The 25,856-nt window shown below is 38.2% G+C and overlaps 1 protein-coding gene and 1 long non-coding RNA gene across 9 annotated transcripts in view; one reads left to right on the plus strand and one right to left on the minus strand.

Moving 5' to 3' along the window:
• VPS13B (vacuolar protein sorting 13 homolog B) overlaps positions 1 to 25,856 on the plus strand; it is an 804,655-nt gene that overhangs the window by 649,776 nt on the left and 129,023 nt on the right. For all 8 annotated transcript variants that reach the window (XM_023248521.2, XM_023248520.2, XM_045050210.1 and 5 more), the window contains 3 exons: positions 9,767 to 9,969; positions 12,594 to 12,801; positions 13,092 to 13,276. In XM_023248521.2, coding sequence (XP_023104289.2) covers positions 9,767 to 9,969; positions 12,594 to 12,801; positions 13,092 to 13,276 — 596 coding nt within the window. The remainder of the gene's footprint in view (positions 1 to 9,766; positions 9,970 to 12,593; positions 12,802 to 13,091; positions 13,277 to 25,856) is intronic.
• LOC123383236 overlaps positions 24,769 to 25,856 on the minus strand; it is a 46,626-nt gene continuing 45,538 nt past the window's right edge. Inside the window, exon 2 of the long non-coding RNA XR_006592782.1 lies at positions 24,769 to 24,952. This is a non-coding gene — a long non-coding RNA (uncharacterized LOC123383236). The remainder of the gene's footprint in view (positions 24,953 to 25,856) is intronic.

Here is a 25,856-nt window from a genome sequence, read left to right on the forward strand (position 1 = left end):
TAGACCTCATGATCCAAACACATTGCATTTAGGATTAGATAGCTCACGTAACTGTATCAACTTGATATGACTGTAACCAAAAAGAAAAATTTTCATACATTCCCGAGCCTGTTTTAGATAGATCCAGGATTTCTTTCGGGCCCTTTGAAATACTGAAAATACCTCATGAACCCCCATTACTATGTGGAACTCCCTCAGGGTCAAAGAACCCTGGGTTGAGGCCCACTGAGCTAGTCCTAACTCCCTCCTTGAGTTAAGGGTGAAAGATTAAGTGATTTGCCCAAGGACATTCTGAGGTGGAATGGGGGCTATACCATGTATCCTGGCTTTCGGTCATCAGTTATACTAGTCTTAAAACACCCGAATTATGCAGATCAAGACCAATCTCTAAACCATTGTAGTAAATTATTAAGCAAGTCATTTTGCTTTCAACACTGTTTAAGTTTATGCCAGTTCTTCCATCCATGCAACTTACTTAAAAAAAAAAAATCACAGCAGTTTCCTCATGTAATTAAATTAACCAGCTACTGTATTCCTCTAAGAAACTTTTGAAGCATGTATTTATTGTTGTTCTTTCCTCTGGAAGAAGGTTGTCATATACTTTCCAATATGCACAGTCAGATCTGCCAGTCTGCTGAAGAAAAAAACCAAAACAAAAAACAGAGCCACATGGTCCAATCAAGTTTTATTTTTCTAACAAACTGACACTACTGTGAAAACAGTGAGCATGGCGGCAGGTTGGAGAAGAAGGAAGAGGCAAAGTGTATCATCCATTACTCTTCGATGTTTTTAGTTTTTTTCTAGAACCTAAGAGTTCTAAAACATTTCTCAAAAAATACTTTTCCCAGGCAAAGGGCAAGTATAAATAGCCAATTCAGTAGACAGTTTCACCTTTGATGAGTGATTCCCTTTTTCTTTACGTGCAAGAAAAAAAATATCATGTTTCTGCTGCTTGTCATTTTATTATGGCTAAAAGAAGAGGTTTGGGTTAGAGTGGGGGGTGTCAGCTTTTACTCACTGGTGAGTGACTGGGTGAGGGTACCTGGGGATTGGAAATCCCACCCAGGAGAAGTTATCAGATGGGATGGGATACATGTTAGCAATGACCAGTTGGGCTCTTTTTTTGGTGGCTAGGCTTTTTAGTAATTTTGAGAGCACCAGCATTTCAACATAAATATCAGTATCCATGTAGTTCTCTGACAACTTTGTTATGTTTTGATCCATACATTCATCTTACTCTATAGTTTACTATATTAGTAGGTACAAATATGTAGGCATATTACAAAATAGGAGGTAACTAAGTACAATCTGATCAGCTTACATATTCTGATTAAGAGGGATAAACAAGGGGTTTTTTTCATGGTTAAAATACCCAAATGCCATTTTTATGTACTTCAGCATCATTAGTTGAAGGAACTAGAAATGAGAAGTGTCCTGATCATCTCTTTATGCACCATACTTATAAAATCTTTTTCTGGTCATCTAGTTACTTATGGTCATCTCTTTACAGATCATCTCTTTATAGACCTTTATAAATTTTTTTTCTTCCTCACCTTTTGAGGCACCCTGATGCTTCACTATTATGCAAATTGACCTATAGATGTATCTAACCCATGCTTGCTGATTTTCTAGTAGCCTTAGATTATTTCCAGCTGTATAAAAAAATACCTGGATATGTTTTGCTAGCACATGTCTTCACTGAGTATTCTTTCTCATGACACACGGAAGCATTGATTTAGACTGCATTTTGCATAGTCAGCATGTAAAGAATAGGAGCCTTACCAAGTGTCTAGGAGAGACTGACGACGTAGGGCTGGCAGCATCTTGTAAACATTCTCCCAAACAAGTGGTTTGCATTTATTAGTCTTCTGAAGGAGTATTTGAAAGGTCATGAAACTACTTGTTCCTTGAACTAAGTTTTTACACTCCGTGAAAAGTATGTCAGGATGCAAAGCAAGCAAGATTATTTGTTTATCGTACCAGTTGTTTCTGAAATTACTTCTCAGTGTTGTTACACCTCATTTAGTTTAATTAAATATCTGCGCGTGGGTTTGCTAGAGCCGAAATTAAAAATACAAACACAGACTTTTGAAAGAGGCCAATGGAATAATCAGGAAGAAAAGCATGCTGTTGAATGGAAGGAGGTAGAAGAGGTTATACACTGGGTCAAAATGACCTAATCACACAATCGCTCAGTGCAGTGTGGGGTCCTCAAATGGATCCTGGAACAGGAAAAGGACATGAGGGGAGAAATGTGAAATTCAAATAAGCTCTATAAATTAATAGTACTGAGGTTAATTTACTGGCTTTTGATAATTGTACTATAGTTTACATACATTGTTAACTTTAAGGGAAGCTGAGTGAACGAGATCAACTTTGCTAAGAGCCTAAAATTATTTCAAAATTAAAGGATTTTAAAAATGACCTGATAAATGATTAAGTAACTTTAATAATATTCATGCTTTCAAAGTGTAAGTGACCATTTAAAATCTAGACTTTCACAGTATATTTCTTTAATTTTTTTCTACTCTCCATACTGTTTCTGGAAATCCAGGGGAAAAATTAACAGTTCAGAAAATCTAAAGGATAACACATCAAACACCTATAGATTTACCAGCTTGGACAAATGTAAACATTTTGTCCTGTTTGCAATATGTGCACAGACACGTGCACGCACACACACACAGATGAACCGTCACAAAACCATTCAGCCTTTTCCAGTGCTAAGAAGATAGCACTTTATAGTTTTTATATGCAATCATTTTGTCCAACAATGCATTAGTTCTCTAAGAAGAAGAATAGTTAGCATTCCTGAACTCAATTTCTCTAGCCATTTATACCAGATTTAAAATGTATAAGTATCCAGTTTACATGAGCTCTGAGTATTCTCTGTGGTCCTGGGATCATGTGTGTGGTGATATATAAGACAAGATTCACTTTATCCCAAGGAAGGTATTTAACATACTTCCTGATGAAAAAACAAAGAGGAGGGGATGATGTCCCATAGGCTGGCTTCTCGCTGAGTGAAAGAAAGGGAAAAGGAAAATTAATAACCCTGTCATGAGTCCCAGGGATTATTTTCATATTTTGTGGTAAAAGTGTAAAGTTTGGCTTACCATTTATAAATGACCCTTTGTGAAATTCATCACCACTCTTTATTAAGTGATCATCATAATTTCTTATTACTGGTCATTTGCGCCAAGATTAAAACCACTTGAACTAACATGTTTTTCTATTATTTTGTTGTAGCTTTTTAAAAATGTAGCAGGAAATGTTCAAAAGGAAACAGATTCTATTTAAAAATTTTTTTTAATGTTTATTTATTTTTGAGAGAGAGACAAAGACAGAGTGCGAGCAGGGGAGGGGCAGAAAGAGAGGGACACATGGAATCTGAAGCAGGCTCCAGGCTCTAGGCTCTGAGCTGTCAGCACAGAGCCTGATGTGGGGCTCGAACCCATGAACCATGAGATCATGACCTAAGCTGAAGCTGGACACTTAAATGATGAGCCACCCAGGCGCCCCCAGAGATTCTATTTTAAACTTAAAAGCTGGTGCTTGTGGATGAACCTTTCTGTGGTACCACAGATCACTGGAACCCCTCACTGAGGAGCAAAGCCACAACAAACTGTATAGCCAGTGTAGTGGGCAAATGGGTAATGAGTTAAATCAGCTGCAGAAGGGGCGCCTGGGTGGCGCAGTCGGTAAGCGCCCGACTTCAGCCAGGTCACGATCTCACGGTCCGTGAGTTCGAGCCCCGCGTCGGGCTCTGGGCTGATGGCTCAGAGCCTGGAGCCTGCTTCCGATTCTGTGTCTCCCTCTCTCTCTGCCCCTCCCCCGTTCATGCTCTGTCTCTCTCTGTCCCAAAAATAAATAAACGTTGAAAAAAAAATTAAAAGAAAATAAAAAAATAAAAAAAATAAATCAGCTGCAGAAGCCTCAGGTATGAACCACACCTCATCTCCTTGTAGGTGTATGGCACAAAAGAGCAGACAAGGGACAGAAGGGACCAGGCAGGGCACATTTGTGTCTCCAGTCATGTGTTTTCTTAATGCCTTTAGACAGTGCCTGTTCTGTGTCCTCACTGCCAACATAAGCATCTTAAATTCTCAGCGCCACCTGTGTGTTTAAACAAGTCCATCATCGTTGCTGGTAGACCTGATACAGAGGCAAGTACACACTGTAAAAGGATTACAAAGGTGTAAGAATAGAGTGAGGAGTAGACTAGTGAGGAAAAGAATGAAAGGGAAAAGAACAGAATGAAGACAGACCTATCAAGCAAATACTTGATCAGAGTGAAAGAATTGAGAGCACAAAGGAGAATAAAAAAAAAAAAAAAAAAAAGATTTGTACGATAATGGGGAAGTGTCCCATGTTTTTCAACAGTTTGCTTGCTTGACAGTCAATACTACAATGTTTTTGGGTGTTTCATCCCCTCTAGTCCTTCCTGAGATCTCAGAACGTGAGGCTGTGAAATTGCTGAGGAAAAATCTGACATGAAAGAACGTTGCAAATTACTTATTTTACCTTTGTGTAGCCAGTATACAGTAGATAACCAGTGAATGTTTGTTGAATAATGAATGTATGCGTGCATAAATATCAAGGTGGAGGTGATCCTGTATATCCAAAAACCTTACAAGTAGATAGAAGCATGGGAGTAACACTTGCTTAAGAAATTAGGCGTGGTTTTTAATACTGTCATAAGAAATTGTTCGTAAAACCGTAAGAGTAGAGAAATTCACTGGAATAAGAGATTGAGGGTGGGAGGAAAAATAGAAGACTGTGGATTACCCTTGGCAATCCCTTTAGTTAGAGAATGTATATCAGTTGGGATGCTCTGAGTTATAAGTGACAGAAAACCCAACCTAAGCTGATTTCAGCAGTCTCAAAGGTGAAAAGCTTGGGCCCAGTGCTGTCCTTAGTCATGGCAGAGTCCATTAGATCTCCCTTCTGTGTTACACAGCTGCAGCCTCAGACCCCACACGGTGGCTGCCAGCAGCTCAGGCACCTTCGTTTTGTTAACTTCAAAACCAGGGAGCAAGAGGAAAGGTTACTTTCCTGAAAGTATTATTAGTGTATCTCATTGATTTTCATTGAAATCCATGCTCAGCCCTGAGCCAAATCAAACTCCAGAGAGTATCAAACATGAAAATCAAAAAGTATGGCAAGTTTCCAGCTCTACTAGCCTACATTCTGGAAAAGCAGTCCTAGATTCTGCTATTGCTGAACTAAAGCTACACCTGCCTCAACTGCAGGGTCTCTGTATCTCAGGCACATGGTCTCCTCCCACCTCCTCACTGCTCACCTGAGTCTGACTGGCTTTCTTTCCCCTTATTGCAGGCTCCCAAACATTGGCCTGACCATTGGCTTCCGACTTCTGGGCCATTTTCCTGAGGTTACAGTCCCTACCTTTATCTCTGTTCTCCCGAGAATTCTAAGTATCCTATTCTCCCTACCCGAGCAAAAAAGAATAGGATTTGTAGGACAGCAGTGAGGTGTTCATGTGTTTAAGCTGTCAACATTTCGATATTTGTTTATAATAATTCAAGTTCAGAATTTTTCTCACATCCTTCCTCACCCCAGTCAATAAATACTTCTAATCGTATAACTTAGGGGAATTAAGAAGAACCTTCCATCAATCCTACTTGAGTTCTTTGAGAAGAGATAGGCACTTTCTGAGGAATATACATAAGATATGATGATGCAGATTTTGTCATCCCAGTACTAGATATTTTAGGCAAAACCTCAGCAACTAATTTAGACAGTACAATAACAGTATTTTGAAGTAGTTCCTACATAGTAGAAATATCTGGTAAGATCCAAATTCTGTTCAAATTAAGTTCTACAGAGATTTTTATCATATGCTTAAAAATACCTGTGTATAAGTGAAAGCTGTTATAGAGTGATAAAAGTAATCTCATTCATCTATACACTCCAGACAAAATGTCAGGCCCATTCTTAACGAGACTCCTAGAGATAAATATTTGCCCTTTCTTTTGATAGTCTTTTCTTTGATAATTACCTTTGCTCCCATGAAGTTGTCCTTTATGTCTGTCTTAGTTCTTTTTCTTTGATTTTGACCACGTCAAAGTGATATTTTAGGAATGATTAGAAATAACATATTAGAAGAGGTACTTGGCAGGTTTTTCACTCTCATAGGAAGAGATACAAATAAGCAAAGGAAGAAGGCTAGAAACCACTCTGTGGTGCTGGATTAGAACCAGAGGTATCAATGTGAATTCATGATTTTTAATATATTTTCTGGTGGATAGATAGATACAGAAAAATATAGATGTGTGTGTAAACATGGCATCAGACACACACACTTCTTAGCCCTCTCTGCTCAGACAGCCTGGAAGCAGTGACACCCTAGTAGCAATGAGCATACCTACCACCCAGATTTTGTTTTCTAGATACCATTCTTCAGCAAAAGAAACCCAGGCTCTTTAGAGAAATGGAGGTTGCCAGAGATGAGATAGGAAAAACATAAGTCTAAAACATCATAGATGGCCAGAAAATTAAAAAGTTCTCAAAAAATGATGGGAGTGTATCAAAAGGACACAGGACCCAACTTGAAGGAGTTCTCAATGCCCAAAGCTGGTTCAATTTAGGCAACAAAGTAAATGATAGTATTAGATTATAACTCATAACATAAAATAAATACCTATGAGTCCATACGCATACAAATAAATAATTGAATTAATAAATGGGGTAGAAGGGACAGTTCTTTTTACCACAGAATGCTAATTAAGAAATGTAGAAGAATAAGAAAAAATGGAAATCAACATTATCACATACCACAGTAATAATCATTGCATGTAAGAGCCATCAATGGATGCTAAAACATGAGTGGGTAAAAGTTTGATGTAAAAGAGGATACATTCATGGTCTTCCTGTATCTCCCCAAGATATTTGTTATTTTCAAATGGAAAAATAGCAACATTACAGTGACAAAACCTGGCAGACACCACTTCAGCCATGTGATCAGAGTTAATATTGCCAATAGTAAAACATCAACATCACTCCAATATGTTACACTGAGAAGGGCATCACTTCTCTGGGATTCTTGCCAAAAACATAACTTAATTCTAATGAGAAAACATCACATAAACTCAAATGGAGAGACATTCTGCAAGTAATTGGCCTGGGCTATTCAAGAGCATCAGGGTCATTAAAGACAAAGAAGGTTGGAGGATCGGTCACAGATTAAAGGAGACTAAGGAGACTTGGCAGCTAAATTCAGTGGGGATCTTAGTTGGCATCCTGAGCCATAAAAAGGACATTAGTGAGGAAAATGGGAAAATTTACATAAGATCTGTAGATTACTTAATAGTATGATATCAGTGTTCATTTCCTGATTTCAGTATTTCTGCTATGGTTACACAGCTGGATGAGGAGTATATGGGAACTCTATATTTTTGCAACTTTTAGGTGATTCTAACATCACTTCAAAATAAAAAGTTTTGTGTGATTTCTTTTAGAGGAGGGGGACTTGGAATGGATGGTTTCTTTTTTTTTTTTTTAATGTTTATTTGTTTTTGAGAGAGAGACAGTATGAGCAGGGGAGGTGCAGAGAGAGAAGGAGACACAGAATCCGAAGCAAGCTCCAGGCTCTGAGCTGTCAGCACAGAGCCCGACACAGGGCTTGAACTCACAAACTGTGAGATCATGACCTGAGCCAAAGTTGGACACCCAAGTGAGTGAGCCACCCAGGCGCCCCCTGGAATGGATGGCTTCTAAGGCTTCCTCCACTCGGCCTTATTATTCTAGGACACAGTGATGCAAAATGAAGAATGGCAGAAATTTCGGCACTTTTCTGTTTTGTCTGTCAATTAAGAAATATGTTGAGACAGATGAAAGTAGGATCAGATTGTAAACTGACAACTCAGTTTGGTGGGATATATCCTGAAGAGCTACTGTTGTTCCCAGCACTATACTGAGTACGATGGTCTTTGCCTCCGGGATGGTCAGTGTACCGGAGCTTGAATATGATGTGGTCTTCCCTGTTAATCACTTAGCTTACCAAAGTCTCTCTTCCTAGATGTTTTAAAATAATGGAGATGGATTAGAATGATATAGAAAGTAAGTCTTGAAATAAGAGAACAAGAGCCCCCAAAGTGGACCCTGAGATTTTTTTAATCTGGGGGTCTGACAAGGCAATGAGAAACATTCAATAAGATAAGCAACTTAGAAGGCCTTTGGAATTAAACATTTTGTGTATGAGGAACCAATAGAATATTCACATTAAGATTACTGTGAGATAATTGGGTATTTCACTCTAGGGCAGAATGGAGATACATATATTTGGGAATAAAGAGAAATGTAATTCTGGCATTCCCTTAATACTATTTGCCAGATGATTGTACTGAATCAAGCCTATACTTTCATAATCCCATTATGACAAATTTCTCAGTAATAAATTGGTATGTTTCATTTAGCAGATATTTACTGTTAAGAAGTAAATATTTCAGAAAATGTCAGGAAGTTACGACATGAGTTCTAAACTCCCATCAATGGAGATGATTTTTGGTTCTTGGGTATTTGGGGGCCTGTTTCTTTTTTCTTTTTTCTTTTTTCTTTTTTTTTTTTATTTTCTGTGTCATTTTTTCTTTACGTGAGGTATAGCAGTGAATCAAGGAAATTGTGTCAATGAAATGGAAGTCTTAGTGCCAGAATATAGTGGAAAAATTTAAGAAATTGATTTTTACCATCCTAATTGTTAACAAAAGTCTTAGCCCTAACTTATGTGGGTGTGATGTCTTCCATGGAAGATTAGAAGTTCTGTATCTTATTTCTGCAGTAGGAGCATACAACCTATATGAAGTTTTCAAGTCTCCACAGAATTGGAAAGTCAATGTGGGCACTGTACTTTGAAACGTGTATACTGTGGGCCGAAGGTGTTTTTTAATCTTTCATCTCTTTTAAGGATCAAATATCATTAGAAAAATAAGCCATGGGCATTACAAACGTGGTCTGGTGAAATTCAATATTCACAATGACAATTCAGAATATGAGCTCCTTGGGGGAAAGTTAACCCACCACTCTAACTTTGCATCCAAATATCTTAAAGTGTGCCATTGGTTTTATGAAAAGGTTTTGATCTACACTTCTAGTTTAAGTTCAAAAGAAAACCTACATTTTAAAGTGTATTCTTTTTCTGAGTCTATTGACTTTGAACTATAGCATATAGTTTTTCTCATAAATCTAACCTGCCACTATCTGTTTTTAAGACTTTGTAAACTTCAAGTGGTTATGATGTGTGAAGTTTGGATTAAACTAAAATTTTTAGAAAACACATGTTATATATTTTGATTGTTTTGAATTTTAACATGGGCCAGTCAAAAGCTTGAGTGTCTAGCAAAGTAATATACTATACTCTATTACTATAAGAAATCACAGAAAATTGCCCTTTCCCATCGTGTTAACAATAGACCAATGAAGCAGCTGTTCTTATTCTTAATGTAGTTGTTTGAAAAACTTGAGCAATTTAATGAAAATGTCTCTACTCATAAAACTTAAAATGCTCACACATGGAAAAAGTCATAATGTTTTGGCAAATATCTCTTTGTTAGGAATGTGAATGAGGTATACCTGCTTCATAACTAGAATTCTGTATAAGTGGTATAAAAATGTGGGGAGAGGCCAACTGAAAAAGAAGACTTTGACAAAGGATGAAGGAAAGCTCTTTAAAAATGTAGATAGTTCTTGCTCAAACATATTTTTTGACAAGGAATAATTATAATATGTACCCCTCTCTTGTTTTCTCTAGGTGTAATTCTTGGGTCATCATTTCTACTCAGCATAAATGATTTTCTGCTTAAAACAAGTCTCAGAGAAAGAAATCGGATTCTGATAGGACCATGCTGTGCTACTGTCAATCTGGAAGCTAAATGGTGTAAACACAGTGGCAATCCAGGCCCAGAACAGTCCACACCAAAAATATCCATTGATTTAAGAGGAGGTCTGCTACAGGTCTGTGGGGTTGGCCACATTTTTCTCCTAAGTTTTCAACTAGCCTTTGTTCATTTGTTTTGTTTTTGTTTTTGTTTTGAGAGAGAACGCCTGTAAGTGGGGGAAAGGGGAAGAGGGAGAGAGAGTCTTAAGCAAGCCCTGTGCAGGGCTAGATCTTAGAACCGTGAGGTCATGACCTGAGCCAGAATTAAGAGTTGGACGCTTAACAGACTGAGCCAACAGTCTGGGCCAACCAGACTGGGGCGTCCCCCAGTCCCCAGGCGTCCCCACCTTTGTTCATTTTTTGAACTGTTACACTAAATTTTGGTATGGTGAAGAAGAGTATTATCAGATTGATTTCTCATTAAGGTTTTTTAACAGCTTTATTGAGATACAACTCACATATCATACAATTCACCTAATTAGAGTGTATGATTCAGTGGTTTTCTAGCATATTCCCAAAGGTGTGTGATCATCACTACAATCCATGGTAAAACATTTTCACACACACACACCCTCACAACCCTGTACCCATTAGCATTCATTCCCCATTACCCTCTAATCTCCTCTCTAGGTCTAGACTACTAATCCATTTTCTGTGTCTACGTATCTGACTGTTCTAGACAATTCATGTAAGTGGAGTCAGACAATATGTGATCTTTTGTGACTGGCTTCTTTCATTTAGCATAGTGTTTTCAAGGTTCATCCATATCATAGCAGGTACCAGTACTCCATTCCTTTTTATGGACCAAATAACATTCCATTTTATGGAAATACCACATTTTATTTATCCATTCATCAGCTGATGGATACTTGGGTTCTTTCCACTTCAGGCTATTATTATGAATGATGCTGCTAGGAACATTTGTGTACAAGTTTTTGTGTGAACATACATTTTCATTTCTGTTGGATATGTTACTAGGAGTAGAATTGCTGGGCCATTAAACTTTTTCTGATTATAGACTTTTCTAATTACAAAAGAGTCAACTTGTTTCCAGCACAGTGTCATCAGCAATATGTAAGAACCATTTGCTAATCAGGTTCCTTAGATATTATAAACACCTGATGGTTAATACTTGACATACATTCAATTGCAGTTTTTTAAGCATTTGATTTACAGCCACGTATGGCCTGTGTGAGGGTATTCAACTCATTCCTTGGTAACTTTCTATTTGGTTAGATGTGAATGTATTCTTTATACGATTTCATGTCCCCCGAGTTTGACATAAATCCAAATATCTTGAGAAATCCATAATTACAGAAAATGGAAATGACTAATTTGTTAATAATGGAGACATATTATATATGAACTTCTTGTTTTCATCTAAAAGTTGTATTGCCTCAACCCTTTCACCAGTTTTCTTACTGACATGGAGCTAGATGTGGAAAGATCCTAATAAGTTTTTGCTTAGTATTGCTCTGGAGATTTTGGGCATCCATCAGAAACCTTCATGTATTTAACAATAAGCATGTATTAACATAAGTTAATAACAATATTAACTATATTGTCATTTTCCCAAGATAGCAAAGTAACTCCACATTAAAATCAACAATAAGACAAAAATATAGTATATCATCTCTACATTAGAAAGTCGCTCTCTCAACAATTTAAAGCCTAGAGTGTAGTGTTCAGTTCCCCAGCTCGACTTTCCACTTATTTCTATTTTTCAGTATCCAATAAAACTAACATTGATGAGAACAAAAGTAGACTTAATATCATATCTCTTGCCTTCATTTCTGATGCCTTAATTCCAGAAAGCAGGACCTAAACTTAGGAAACTTACCCACAGGTATAGGGTTATTTTTTTCCTACTTTATATATTTTTTCATGTTAAATTGGTTCTCTTAGAAATAATGGTTGTATTGCCTTTATCTAATATCTTCAGAAAAATAGAACAGTGTTGACATTTTGAGTCCTCTGACATTAATCACTGCTACCCACTGGTCACACTTCTGTTATATACTAATACTCTTCACATGCAGAAAAAGAGAATTTCATCCTCTTTATTACAGGAAACACCAAGGCCTTTGTTCTAAAACTCTACTGTACCTCCTATATGGTTAATTCTCAGGGGTTGTGGAATACTATATGTTGGCACATTCTCACTAAACACAGAAGTTGGGAGCCTTCTGAGTTCAGGTGCACTGAGCACCTTCCCTCTCTTTTTCTCTGACAAGTAAAACTGCAAAGAAAGGAGCCCTCTAATTAAGATGTGTTTATTTAATCTCATGACAAAATGTAGGAAGCTGTTCCACAAGGTTTTTATTATTACTTTATTAACATTTCGGCCTAGATCTTCAGTGCCTTCTCTCGGACTGCAATAGATATTGTTTTCTCTCTTAGCTAAGTTAGCTCATAAAAATGACCTTGCATTAACATAATTTCTTTGGTAATTCAGCATTGAAAATTGATGGATATTCACACAATATATGATGTAATTGATTTCTTGTTTTTATATATTTACTCAGGTAATAGAATTTCATCCTGTAGGTCAATGACTTCTTAGAAATTATAGTTTAGTTATTGTCAATAATTAAATTGAGCATAATGACGTCCCGCATTAATTCAAGTATGATTGTGCCTAATTATCCTCATGAAATGTTTGTATTTAAAAGCCACTAATTTTTTCATATGATTTTTAAAGGTTTTCTGGGGTCAAGAACATTTGAATTGTTTAGTTCTTCTACATGAATTACTCAATGGATACCTTCACGAGGAGCGAAATATTGCAGTGCACGTTCCTGAGGCAGTGCCACAAATGCCCTCTCCTATAGAAAAGAACCAGATGTTTAAAAGTGAACAGAGTTCAGATGACCTACGGACAGGCCTATTCCAGTATATACGAGATGCTGGTAAGTAGCAACAGCTTCATTATGAGGGAGAGTTTTTAACTGCACATTCACTGAGTAACACATCAAGATCACTGGAAAAGTACATTAATACCTGCAGTACAAGAATAGTACATTACCACTCATTCTCTTAAGGGAAAATTCTTAATTTGTTCCTGTCTCAAACCACATAAAAATGTAAAACTGATCAACCAGCCTTTTATATTCTTGTATCTTCCTAATTTTCTCTTTCTGTAAGAAATCCACATGTTCCCTTCCAAAAGCATACAAATAATTATCTTTTCACTTAACAGAACCTTTAAAAATGCCTGGTGTCTATGAAGTCTTGTTTTACAATGAAACCGAAGATAGCCCAGGGATGATGTTATGGAGATATCCGGAACCTAGAGTGCTCACCCTTGTACGGATAACTCCCGTGCCCTTCAACACCACAGAGGATCCAGATATTAGCACAGCAGACCTTGGCGATATGCTACAGGTAGGTTGTGACTATTCATTTTTAAATAAAAGCAGTGGAAAAGTACTGATTAGGTACTAGGAAAAAAAGATTAGAGCATACCTATTTTTTCCATCAGTAGCATCAGGGAAATACACAATTATGTATGTATGTACGTATGTACATACATATACACACACATATATATGTACACATATAGATTTAGAAATTTTATAAATTTTAAAATAGGGAATAATGTAATTCAGATTTATGATACATGCCAATTTTGGGAGCTCTCAATTCCACTTTTAGCCCTTTTGTAGGTAGGTTATGTTACATAGTCGAACTGTAACAGGACAGGTGTCATTCAGTTCAACACACATTTTTTAAATACCTACTGTGTGCTCACAGTCTTAAGCATTTCTAGAACTGCTTTATGAAATAAAATATGTCCACATAAGGCCAGAATGGATGACTCAGTTTTCATCTTCATTTCCAGAGCTAGTCTTAGGTTTCAGGTAGGCTGGTAGGAAAACCGTCTAACCAGTGATCCTATTCCATATGATTTTGTGAAAATTTGTTGCTTGTCAGTTCTCTAAGTTTAATATAAATGTCACTGTGGATATCACTACATTATCATTCTACTTATTAATATCCTACAGATCTGCATTTCTCCAAAAATTTGTTTTCCTCTTAGTTTTCCACCTGTTACTAGATCGCACAACCATCTACTCAGAGCAGTGAGTCTCTCTATTTCCTTCACTCCCCACATCTAATTCATCAACAAGTCCTTTCAGTTCTGCCTCCAAAATAGGTCCCTATTCCATCTACTTCTCTCTTTTTACTGGTACAACTCTAGTCCAGGCTACCACCTTTCTGTTCCCTGCTACAGTAGCTTCCTAATTGGTCTCAGTGATTCCATTCTTGACTCCCTGTAATTCATTTTCCATACAGCAGCTAAAGTGATCTTTTTAAAATGTAGATCAGGTCACATCAGTCCCCTAAACCTGTTGGTGCCTTCCTCTACTTCTTAGAACAAAATTGAACCATCTTGCTATAACCTGTAAGGACCTCTGATCTGTGCCCTGTCCACCTCTCTGACTTGGTCTCATACCAGGCTCCCCATTTCTCACTGTGCTCCAGCCATACTGGCCTCTTTTTTCTCTTTGAGCATACCACCTGAGAGTCATTTTTGTTGCTCTGTTCCCCAACTTTGTTAGTCAGGTACCAGCTCAAATGTCTTATTGTGGCTGGTTCACGCTTCTTTATTCTAAATTACATTACCTTGTTTTACTTTCCTCATAGCTCTTACTGCTATTTAGAATTATTGTATGCATTTATTTACTTGCTCATGGTCTTTCTCTCTCCACCATTAGAAAATAAGCTTCTTGTATTTCTTCATCACTTTTATCCAGCCCTTGGTACACAGAGATATTCACCAATTTTTTTTTAATGACTACTCTATACTTAACAAATAGGAAAAATTCAAGATTCATTATTAACATGATGGCATGTTAGCGTATTAACATTAACATATGCTTATTTAATTCTTGTTTAAATTCCTGATTATAATATATTTAGTCAGATATTCATCTTCTGATTTGGTAACAATAAAATGTGTTATCGTTTTGTCAAGTGAACTTGAGTGTTCAGAACTATCTGATTTGCTAAGATGTCAACAGTCTCTACTTTGACTTTTTTTCTTATGAGAATTTTTAAAATCTCTCTTAGCAACTCTACTTTGATTCTTTAAATTCTTAAATTTGTTTCCTCTCCTATTATATCATATTCATGATTATCTTCTCTACCAGCATTCTTGGATTATTTTTGCTAAGTAAAATAGCAATATCTTTTTTTATAATTTTTTTAATGTTTATTTATTTCTGAGACCGAGAGAGACAAAGCATGACCAGGGCGGGGTTGGGGGGCCCAGAGAGAGAAGGGAGACACAGAATCCAAAGCAGGCTCCAGGCTCTGAGCTGTCAGCACAGAGCCCAATGCAGGGCTCGAACCCATGGACCATGAGATCATGACCTGAGCTGAAGTCACACACTGAACCAACTGAGCCACCCAGGCACCCCCAATAGCAATATCTTTGAATACTCCTGTCTTATGAGAATCATCCAGATGCAGAACATCTTTAGTATTTTCAATCAAAATGAAAAGTTTTGCATCATGTAAGGGCTTCTCTCTAACTGCTTTTAGGGTTCATAGTTATAACTACATGTTAATACAGTAACTATTGGTGGTAGTATTGTGCCAGTTGTATTGCATAAGGCATGTGAGATAGTAAGTACATTCACCAATGACATGTTCCTTATCTTCGCACTGACAGTAGAGAGGCATTATGGTTCAGAGGATGAACTCTAGCCAGAATGCCTGGGTTCAAATTCTGACGCTGCCACTTGCACACTACGTCACCTTCGACAAGTAACTTAATCCTTCAGCCTCAGGTTTTTGAGTGTTTTGCTTTTTTTCCATCAATAAAATGAGGCTATTGGTAATGTGATGATTAGAGGAATTAATGTTTGAAAGACACATAGAATAATGCCTGACACATAGTGTGTGCTATTTAAGTGTGAATACTACTAATTACTACCATGATGATAATTGTCAAAAGTTTTTTTTTAATCAGGTATAAGCATAGGCTAGACCAAGCTAGACCAAAGCGAGTAGGGGCTGATGATTCTGCAGTCAGCTGGCATAGTCCAGAAGATCTGGGATAGTTCCAGGGTCTAGACAGTGGACTTGTTACATAAGCAAAGCAATGCACGAAGGAAGCCTGGCAGGTTGCAACAAGCAAAGAGTTGGTATCAGAGGGTTCCTGCCGTATTTCACATCTTGTTGGAGAGACGGGAACTGAGATGTGGTCAGAGTGCAAAGACGAGGATGCTGGTCTAAGAACCAAGAGAGGGTTGACCTACTACAAGTTGAAAGGGAGAGTTTGATCCCAACAGTAAGAAGGAATGCGTAGAATTTGATAACTGGGATAGAAGAATAAAGCAGGACTGGCAGAAGGTTGCCATACTGCTGCCATGCTGTTCTGATCCTTATGTTCGCCTGACTAGGAGCAGAATTTGCCCAAAGGGTTGGGGTAAGCCTCATTTGTAGAAATACCTCTTGGGGTTGCAATCTTAGAACTATACAAACTATTTTGTTTCTTTGGAGCTTCTGTTGAGAACAGAAAATATGTTGCATGAATCATAGCTTTGATTCAATATGACAGCTTTTTCCCTGAGCACTTGCGGTGCCAGACCTTGGGCTTGCTCCTGGGGATACAGCTCCTCGACTGAACACTGAAATTAATGTTATTTACCTTTCAGAGATATTGCAAGAATTGAATGAAATTTTATAGCTAAAACAAATAAATGCCTTACACATAGTGAGCCTTCAACAAATGTTAATTTCTTTCCCTCCATTCCTCCCTCATAAGCAAATGCCTGGACCACTAAAAGAACCTTCTAAATAGAATTCCAGCCTTCAGTCTTTCTTCCTTCATGCAATCCTACTAAGTTCTTAAAGGAACAAGTGGATTATATCACTTCTTTGAGAAAACCTTTCAGTGATTCAGTCTCCCTAGTAGACTGACCTTCAGGGCCCTGCATAACCTCCCTAGTCCCCACCCAACTTTAGCTTTCACTCCATTACACATGATCTACCTTCTAGTCAGACATCTATTCAGCATTTACCAAACCTATCTGTGACAGCCTGACTTCCATACCACTTCCTTCACTTGAATCTCCCTTCTCTCCTTGAAATCCTACCTATACTTCCAAACACCCGCTGTGCCCTCTACTCCTTGAAGCCTTGCCTGGAAACCATCTCCAAACATAGTACCCTCTTCCTCTGTAGTCCTGTGACACTCCATAGCACCACTTTTATGCTATTTCTCACCTTATCCTTCACAGTTTAACTATGTGTTCATATCTTGTCTCGTAAATTGTAGTTTCCAATGGCAGTGATCATATCAAATTTGTCATTGTGTCCCTTATAGTATCTACTGCAGTGGAGATGCATCAAATGGATGCGTGAATGTCCATGTTCCTATTTTGTATTGCTCAAAAATATTACATTGTTTGTCATTATTTTATGGAGCTGTTGAATGAGTTTGGGTTTTACAAACTGAATTATGTCAAGATGCATTGTGTTATGCTTCAGTGGTATTATCTACGGTAAACACACAGTCTAATGTCATTACGTTACATAGGCTCTTGGTGAGATCACTGAATATACTGCCAAGCCCACTGCCCTCTGGACAGAGGCTAGTTCTTGAATATAAAGATAAGTTAATCTCTTTGGTTTTAAGCCTAAAAACAGAAATCAAGTTTGGTTGACTTTTTCCTTCAGGATTGTTTAGTTCATAAAAAACTGACCTTATAAAGTTCACTTAGATAGAACCCTCAGATCTGTCCATTTATGTATGTTTCCATGATTGATAATAGGATTTATAAACAGGCTCCCCATATGAGTTTATGGAATTTATTTTGTAATTGTAATGAAAAATATGGAAAACATGTTTATAGTATTAAATCAAACGAACCATAGGTTCTGAATAAAGACCCTGAAATTAATGTTCACAGAAAGCAAAGGGAGCTTATTTTCTGGTCAGTTCATAGTTTTTATCATGTGAAATTTTAAGTATTAGTAGTATACTTAGGTATTAATAAAATTACAACCTGTAGGGTAGAGTAATGCCATCAACCTAGAAGGAATTTTGTATCATCTTAAATGAGGTTAAATATCAGAATTTCTGGCACTATGTATTCTAAGTTTTCCTTTCCTCGTCCTATTGTTTTCACTGCCTATTTGGGATTCAATTTTGGAAATACAGATATACCCAGATTGTAAAATTTTAATCCATTTTTGGAGTAAAATTGACAATGGATGTTTTCATTTTCACACAGATCTGTCATGGTGCTTATTCTCTTCTCTCGGTAATGCATTCTGTTTCATATTTATTTTCACTTATGTGTTGCACTAAATTTTTAGGTGTATTCATTTGGTATGTGAGAATAGGCCAAACTAAATATCATCTTTCTTTGAAGATTTTAAGAGTAAAAGCTTGAGCATTACAATTCAAGACAAACACTAAGGGGATTGAGATCACTGAAGCAATTTACACAGATGGGAAGCAAAGTGAAAGAAGTAAAATGGTGGAAGTTAAGTTCTGTATTGAGTACAATGCAGACTAAAAGGAAAGATGTAAAGGCTAAAGTTGGGAATTCCTTTAATGCAAGAAACATCTATGGTGTACATCAGATTCCTGGCGTGCAAGTCAGAGGAGAAAGAAAGAAAATGTTTAAGTAGCTTGAGGAAAAGTTAACACAGGTTCACAAAACTTTACACTAGAAGAATTCGATACTTAGATTCAAATCTATACCTTCAGAAAATATGAATGTAGTATGGAGCTCCCTCAAAAAACTAAAAATAGAACTACCCTACGACCCAGCAGTTGCACTACTAGGCATTTATCCATGGGATACAGGTGTCCTGTTTTGAAGGGACACATGCACCCCCATGTTTATAGCAGCACTATCAACAATAGCCAAAGGATGGTAAGAGCCGAAATGTCCATCGATGGATGAATGGGTAAAGACAATGTGGTATATATACAATGGAGTATTACTCGGCAATCAAAAAGAATGAAATCTTGCCATTTGCAACTACGTGGATGGAACTGGAGGGTATGATGCTAAGTGAAATTAGAGGAAGACAAAAATCATATGACTTCACTCATATGAGGACTTTAAGACACAAAACAGATGAACATAAGGGAAGGGAAACACAAATGATATAAAAAGGGGGAGGGGGACAAAACAGAAGAGACTCATAAATATGGAGAACAAACTGAGGTTACTAGGGGGTTGTGGGAGGGGGGATGGGCTATATGGGTAGGGGGCACTAAGGAATCTACTCCTGAAATCATTGTTGCACTATGCTAACTAATTTGGATGTAAATTTTAAAAAATAAAAAATAAAATTAAAAATAAATAAATAAGAAAAAGAAAAAAATGAATATAATTAAGAAATGACAAGATAAACATCTCTGTTACTTGTATTTCCAACCTCATACCATTTCTCACCCACAAATACTTATTTAATGTCCCCTTGATATAGCATAGGTTACTACAGGGTATAGACAGTGAGGATATAAAGAGATAAATCTGTCCCTGCTCGTACAGGGTTTATCATCTACTTGAAAATAGAGGGCATAATTGCATATGCAAACACATAAGGTGGAATAGTTGAATAAAAAGGTAAGCCCGCACATTCATATAGGAGGAATCATATAACTTGGGGAATTCTGGCATCTGAAAAGTAAATTGAATTAACGGGGACAAAAAGAATTAATTTGTTACTAAAGCTGTATGATTTCATAGCACTTTCTCAGTAAAAAGGCATTTTCAAGTATCAGAATTTAGTGCAGAATTCTTCCATGAAAAAAACATGACTAGAGTCCATAAACGATATCTTCACAAGGATGACAGAAAGAAAAAAGACAAAAGCAAGCTGTGTCATTTGTTTATTTCTGGTGGAGAAGGAGAAAAGCAAGCCAAAGAAATCAGTGCACTCACGTCCAATTCGCTTTTGTTTATTCAGTTCAAAAGTCATGGAAATTAGTTTTTAAAGTAACGCTAATATGATTATAAAAATCAAAGTGAAACCACATTGGAAGAATAATGAAAAAATTGCATACTTGGAAACCAAGGAGAGAATCGAAATGGTTGAGATCTGGGTTATTTTTGCTCCAATGTGTTATGATCATTTATCTTTTACACCCAGAAATGTGTTAGGTGCTTTGCATAATAACCTCCTTAAATCTCATTCTATTCTGTGAGGTGCACATTATCCCCATTTTATAACTGGGGAAACTGAGGCCAAGAAAAATTGACTGGACTTCAATTCTAAGACTTAAAATGGGAGAGCCAGGGGCGCCTGGGTGGCTCAGTCGGTTAAGCGTCCGACTTCAGCTCAGGTCACGATCTCACGGTTCGTGAGTTCGAGCCCCGCGTCAGGCTCTGGGCTGATGGCTCAGAGCCTGGAGCCTGCTTCTGATTCTGTGTCTCCCTCTCTCTCTGCCCCTCCCCCATTCATGCTCTGTCTCTCTCTGTCCCCAAAATAAATAAACATTTAAAAAAAATAAAAAAAAAAAATGGGCGAGCCAGAATTCTATCCCAGGTCTTTCTGACTCCAAAACCCATGTTTTTTGCCCTATTTGTAAAACATTGGGATAATAATTTTGTAGATGATACATTCTGGTGATAGCGAGTGAGCTACTCTGTTGAGAAATGTGGAAAGAAGAAAAGTAAAATTATCCTTTTACTTCAAACTATTAAATCGTGACTCAGACCCAAAATGTGCAAAATAACCTTAAATAAACAAAAGGGCTCCTAGACACACAAGATGGATTGCATATTAAGATATCTAAAGGAAGAATGTTTCCTTCAGAAGGAAAACTGGTCAGCTGTAGAAGCCTAGGAGGGTCACAGAAGCATTTGTTGGCAGATCTTCTGGCAGCATCCAAAGAAATGGTGCCCAAGCGTCTGGTTCACCTGGTAGCTAAATCCCCTTTATGGAGATGAATGCATCAGCTGTCAGATCTCTGTGTCTAGCATTCAAATCATCTAACCACCCAAATAACCTTCTAAAACTTTGGCTCCCAGAGCAATCTGTCTACAGAGAGAGTATCATACATTGCTCAGGCCAGCATCAATATCCAGGCTGCTTGGCAGTTATACATCTCATGGTAAATTAATAACTTGGCATCTGGTTTATATATCAGTCTCTAGTGAACTTTGTTGCATGACTCAGCATTCCTAAGTCTAGTCAGCGCTAGGACACTGGAAATTTTCTGAGACTGCAAGACCAATGGCCAGATCTTTAATCATGGTGAATCCATCATGCTAAGGACCCTCTTGTGGCTACCTGCCTTCCTAGCAGGCTGGTCTTTCCCAAATGACATCTCTATTGTGCATTGTGTCAGAAACCTTTCTAAACAAAATTACACTCCAACTACCTTGAAGAGTTGTGAGAAGTAGATATACTATATTTAGAGCACCAGCGTAGTGTCTTATGTAAAGGCTTAGTAAAATATTATTCCAACACGCAGTAAATGGTAGCTGGTATTGATACCATCATTATCATCGTGTCACTTGATCAAAGAACCTGGACCCTACCTTGTTAGACCAAGAAAGCCCTTCTGAGAAAGTCTTTCTCAGAAAGACTGTATTCATAGCCTGTTAATTTCAGAACAGTTGTTAGGAATGCTGGCCGTGCCTGTGACTAGTGGGGTGCTTTCACTGACTGGGAATAGCTGCTCTAGGAGACACTACTTTCCCAAAGCTCCATGGTCAGGGCCTCCAAGGTAATAAATACGTAAGCTATAGTTGTATGGGTTTCAGGTAGCACAAACCCCACCGAAGCTGGACTTAAAAACAGAGGGATCTAGTGTCAAGATACAGTGGGGAGTTCTAGAGGCCAAGGGCAGCTGAGCCTCTTGAAGGACGAGGCCAGAAATGGAAGATAGGAACCCAGCGGAGTATTTATTCACTATCACTTCACTATGCTTCTTTCCCTATGTTTGTTTCATTCTTCCTTTTCAACAGACTAGCTTTTCTCCTTCTTCTCAGGCCACCTGGTAGTCTCCTCACAATTCCCAGAGCACAATTTCCAGAGCCACATTTACAAGTCCAGCATTCAGTCCGGTTCTACATTCCTGGTTGACCTAGAGTGGTGTCAGGTGCTCTTGGCTCATTCAGCTATGGCCACGACCAACATGTGAATTAGGGGTCATTGTGAACTTTGCAGATACCCCTAAAAGAGATCCATTGTATGTCAGACTTCTCTTACTGTTCCTGTGTTTCACCCTGGCTAGTTTGGCCACACTCATGGTCAGTGCTGGCCTCACACTGACAGCTGCTTCTTCCCAATCTGGTGGACTCTGAAGGTCTGCACAGCGTATTCTGCTCTTCCAAGAGGAAAGCCTGTTGTATATGGCCTATAGTGTTAGGGAAGAATCACCACTGGCAGAAAATCTCTAGAAATACAGCCTCAGTAAAGAAAAAAACTTTACTCCTTTTTGCTCCGGTTTTTCCAGCTTTTCCCTTTGCAGATATCTGGCAGAGCTGTTTCTCTGTGCACATCAAAGGCTGGCTGTCTGCATCTGGAGAAGAGTCTCACGTCACTTTTTAAATCTTCTCATTGTCCTCCCCTAACATCCTCCCAAAATATCAATTAGGCAAGCTCCTATGCCTTACTGACACACAGGGGATACTTGCTTGTGCCCAAAATGCTTAAAAGCAGTACCTTTCTTGGTCAGTGTTTCCTCTATAACACAATGACTATGTCGCAGCGTCACAGATTCTCCACTCTCCCAGTTCTAATGGTGCAGGAGAGCTTCCTATCTAAACTAATTTTCTAGTTTTGAAATCGAGTGTACAGTGTGATGTTTCATGTCTGTAGCTTAGTGGGGATTTAATTGTGTATAGTTTTCTGATAATATTCTATCTTACCTACTCACCCACAGACAGAACTGAAGTTTCATTAAAAATTGTAGTGGTCTTCTTTTTCATAATTACATGGAAACATGTTTTGAGTCAAACAGTGATACCCAATATTATCCAATAAATTAAAAACTAGACTTTTGCTGCTTTAAACTTGACTTTACGAGCTTCCTGTAATTCTAAAGCACATGTACCTGATAGGCAAAGGTTATGATATTAGCACATGGTGACACTACATAAAAAGAATCCTTCTGTGAGTTACTTGCAATCTAATATGATGTGCCTCTTCCATGTACAGCTTTAAAAGAATAAAAGGAAATATTCTTGGGTGTTTCTTTTCAGCTGTGTTGGGCGGTTCACTTATAGCTGCAAATATGTTCCCAAAATCCTGAGCCTTTTTATTTTATAAGCACCTCCTGTCACTGGCAGCTGTACTAATGTGTCCCAAAAGGCTTTGCTCCTATCCATCATCCTTAGGAGGGGTGCTCAAAGCCCAGATATGAGATACATTGTTGTTGAAATGCAGAAAGGAAAAAAAAAAGTCTTGGGGGCTTTGGGGAAGTAAGAGACAAAGCCAGACTCTTAGGAAATAAAGGAAAAGAAAAAGTCCTGTGTACCCAATGGACACAATAATAAATGGTTTTGAATGATGGGTAACAGTGCTGGATCGACTACTAAGTGTTTCACATCCAGAAGCATTGCTTCCTTTTTTGGACAATGTGGGGGGAACCTAAAATAGAGTATTCCCTGAACACACTCTTAATCATTCTGTCTTTGTACTGGTGTAAAAGTACGAAAAAAGGATCTAGGAGTATATTGAAAAGAGCTCTACTTTAAAACTTTGAGGTTAACTCCATAAATACAGATACAAGGACGTGGGCTAGGGCCATGCGGGCTGCAGAGACAGACAGGGCGCTAGTTCTGCTCTCAAGGCATCTATGGTCTTTCAGGAGGGGTAATAAGTACACAAAATAAGGCAAGGTAGACCCATGAAGTGCCACAAGGAGAGTTTACACGTGACTGGAAAAACAGGAAAAGGCTTCACAGAGGAGATGGCAATTGAAGGGCTCCCTGTCGGCTGAGTAGGGTTCATTGTGAACCTAGTATGTACCCGGCACAGACCTTGTGCTTTTCTGTGTCATGTCCCCACGATCCTCACTGTAATGTTGTGTAGCAGGTAGTATCACCTCTGCTTCTGTACTTTAGAGCTAAGGTAACTCAGGTTCTGAGAAGTCATATGATTTCCCAAAGATCACAGAACAAGTAAGGAGCTAAAACCAGGACTCAAAGCTAGGTTTGTATGACTTTTTTTCTTCTGTGTTGTGCTACCTTGACTCCTTTTAGATGGAATTGTGTTTGATTCGATAAGCAGTGGAGAGCGATGGGCAGTCCCGGCCTTTGGGCAAATTGATTCAGTAGTCTGGTAAAGAGTAGAATGTAGAAAGAAGAGACCAAACATGAGAAGACTGTTAAGGGTCTCAGAGAGGAGACAACAGAGGCTGTAGGCTGGGGGCGGGGTGGGGACAGGGTATGAGAAAAAAGAAGTGAATACAGGAGGCACTGTAGAGAAAAAAAAAATTATGCTCTTGACAACTAACAACAGTCAATTAATGGGAGGGAGTAAGGGAAGTCATAGATGACTGCTAGATTTAAGCTCAGTGGGTAGTATGATAAGACTATTCATAAAATTTTGGAAATGAGTGTGTCTTGTGCTAGGCACTATTCCTTATGTTAGGCACCATATCCAGATTATATCTACTCCTGAAATCAGATCTGCAGAGGTGAGCGTTCTTCCCTTATTATAGGCAAGAAAGCCAAGAATCTGAAAAGTTAAATGAGTTGCCACGGGCCTCTTCTGCACACAGATTCACCATACAGTTTCAAGGAGTTTATAGATCCCTGTAAAGTATACATGAATCCTCAAGGAAGAATCCCAACAACACAGGAAAAACACTGTTGGAGCTACTGAGATCTGCATCAATTAGGATTAGGTTCAGATATGAGAGACAGAAAATACCAGACAACAGCAACTTAAACAAAACCCGTGTTTCTTTTCCCGTCACACGTGAGAACAATCTGAAGGTAGACAGACTAGGACTGTCAGTATCTCCACAAAGTTGAGAGGGCCAGGGCATCTTCTTGCTTCCTGGTGCTCTGTTGTCCAGAATTGTGTCATCTGGCCACTCCTGGTGAAAGGGGAAATTGGGGCTCTTTGCTGAGGAAGAAAAGAAGGAGAGTTAGTGAGAGACAACAAGCATTCCCTGCCGGCACCACTGAGGTGACTCCCACCGGTCCCCCCTGCTGCGCTGGCCACCCCTGGGACCCAGTCCTGCTTCTCATCTGGGGTTGGGGGGGAGTCATTGTTCACTTTATAAGGCAGTAAGAGAACTCGCTTTCTGGTTCACTAGTGAACTATCTGCTGAAGCAGCATTTGTAGAGAAAACTGAAAAAGCAAATGGGATTTTGGATGGATGGATGGATGGATGGATGGATGGATGGATGGGTGGGTGGGTGGATGGATGGATGGGTAGGTAGGTAGGTAGGTAGGTAGGTAGGTAGGTAGGTAGGTAATTTGAAATGCTAGCATTCCTTGCCCTTCAAAAATAAGAGGTAAGGAAGGAATCTGTCAATAAGACATGCTTTTAAAGTATATGGTAGTGCTATTGCCAGGTCATGGGGTAGTTGTGTTTTTAATTGCAAATGGGAAGAATAGTGAAGTCATTGTTGTCCTGTCACTTTATTTGGTGGTAGAAATTTTATTCATCTGTTTCTCTTTTCCTATTAAATACTCATGCATTAAAAGGTGAGGGGAAGCATTTCTTTCTGGAAATGAAGAACTATGCTTGCAATGTGTTTAATGTGTACTTCTCAGTAAGAAAACTGTTTGGGATGTTAAAAAAACATGAAAGGAGAGTAAATATGAGTTGATGGTTTATAATCATCTTTTTATGAATTATTTTTTCCCAATAGAAGTATTTTTGCCCTATAAAAGTCACAATAAAACCCATTAATCATAAAGTATAAATTATTTCTTGAAAGCTACAATGTTGAAGAGAAAAGCGAAATACAGAGAAAAATAAAGTGCAGAGAGGTAATATAGCCCATTTGTTAAGAACAAA

The sequence above is a fragment of the Felis catus genome, chromosome F2, assembly GCF_018350175.1.
Source record: "Felis catus isolate Fca126 chromosome F2, F.catus_Fca126_mat1.0, whole genome shotgun sequence".
Lineage (NCBI taxonomy): Eukaryota > Metazoa > Chordata > Mammalia > Carnivora > Felidae > Felis > Felis catus.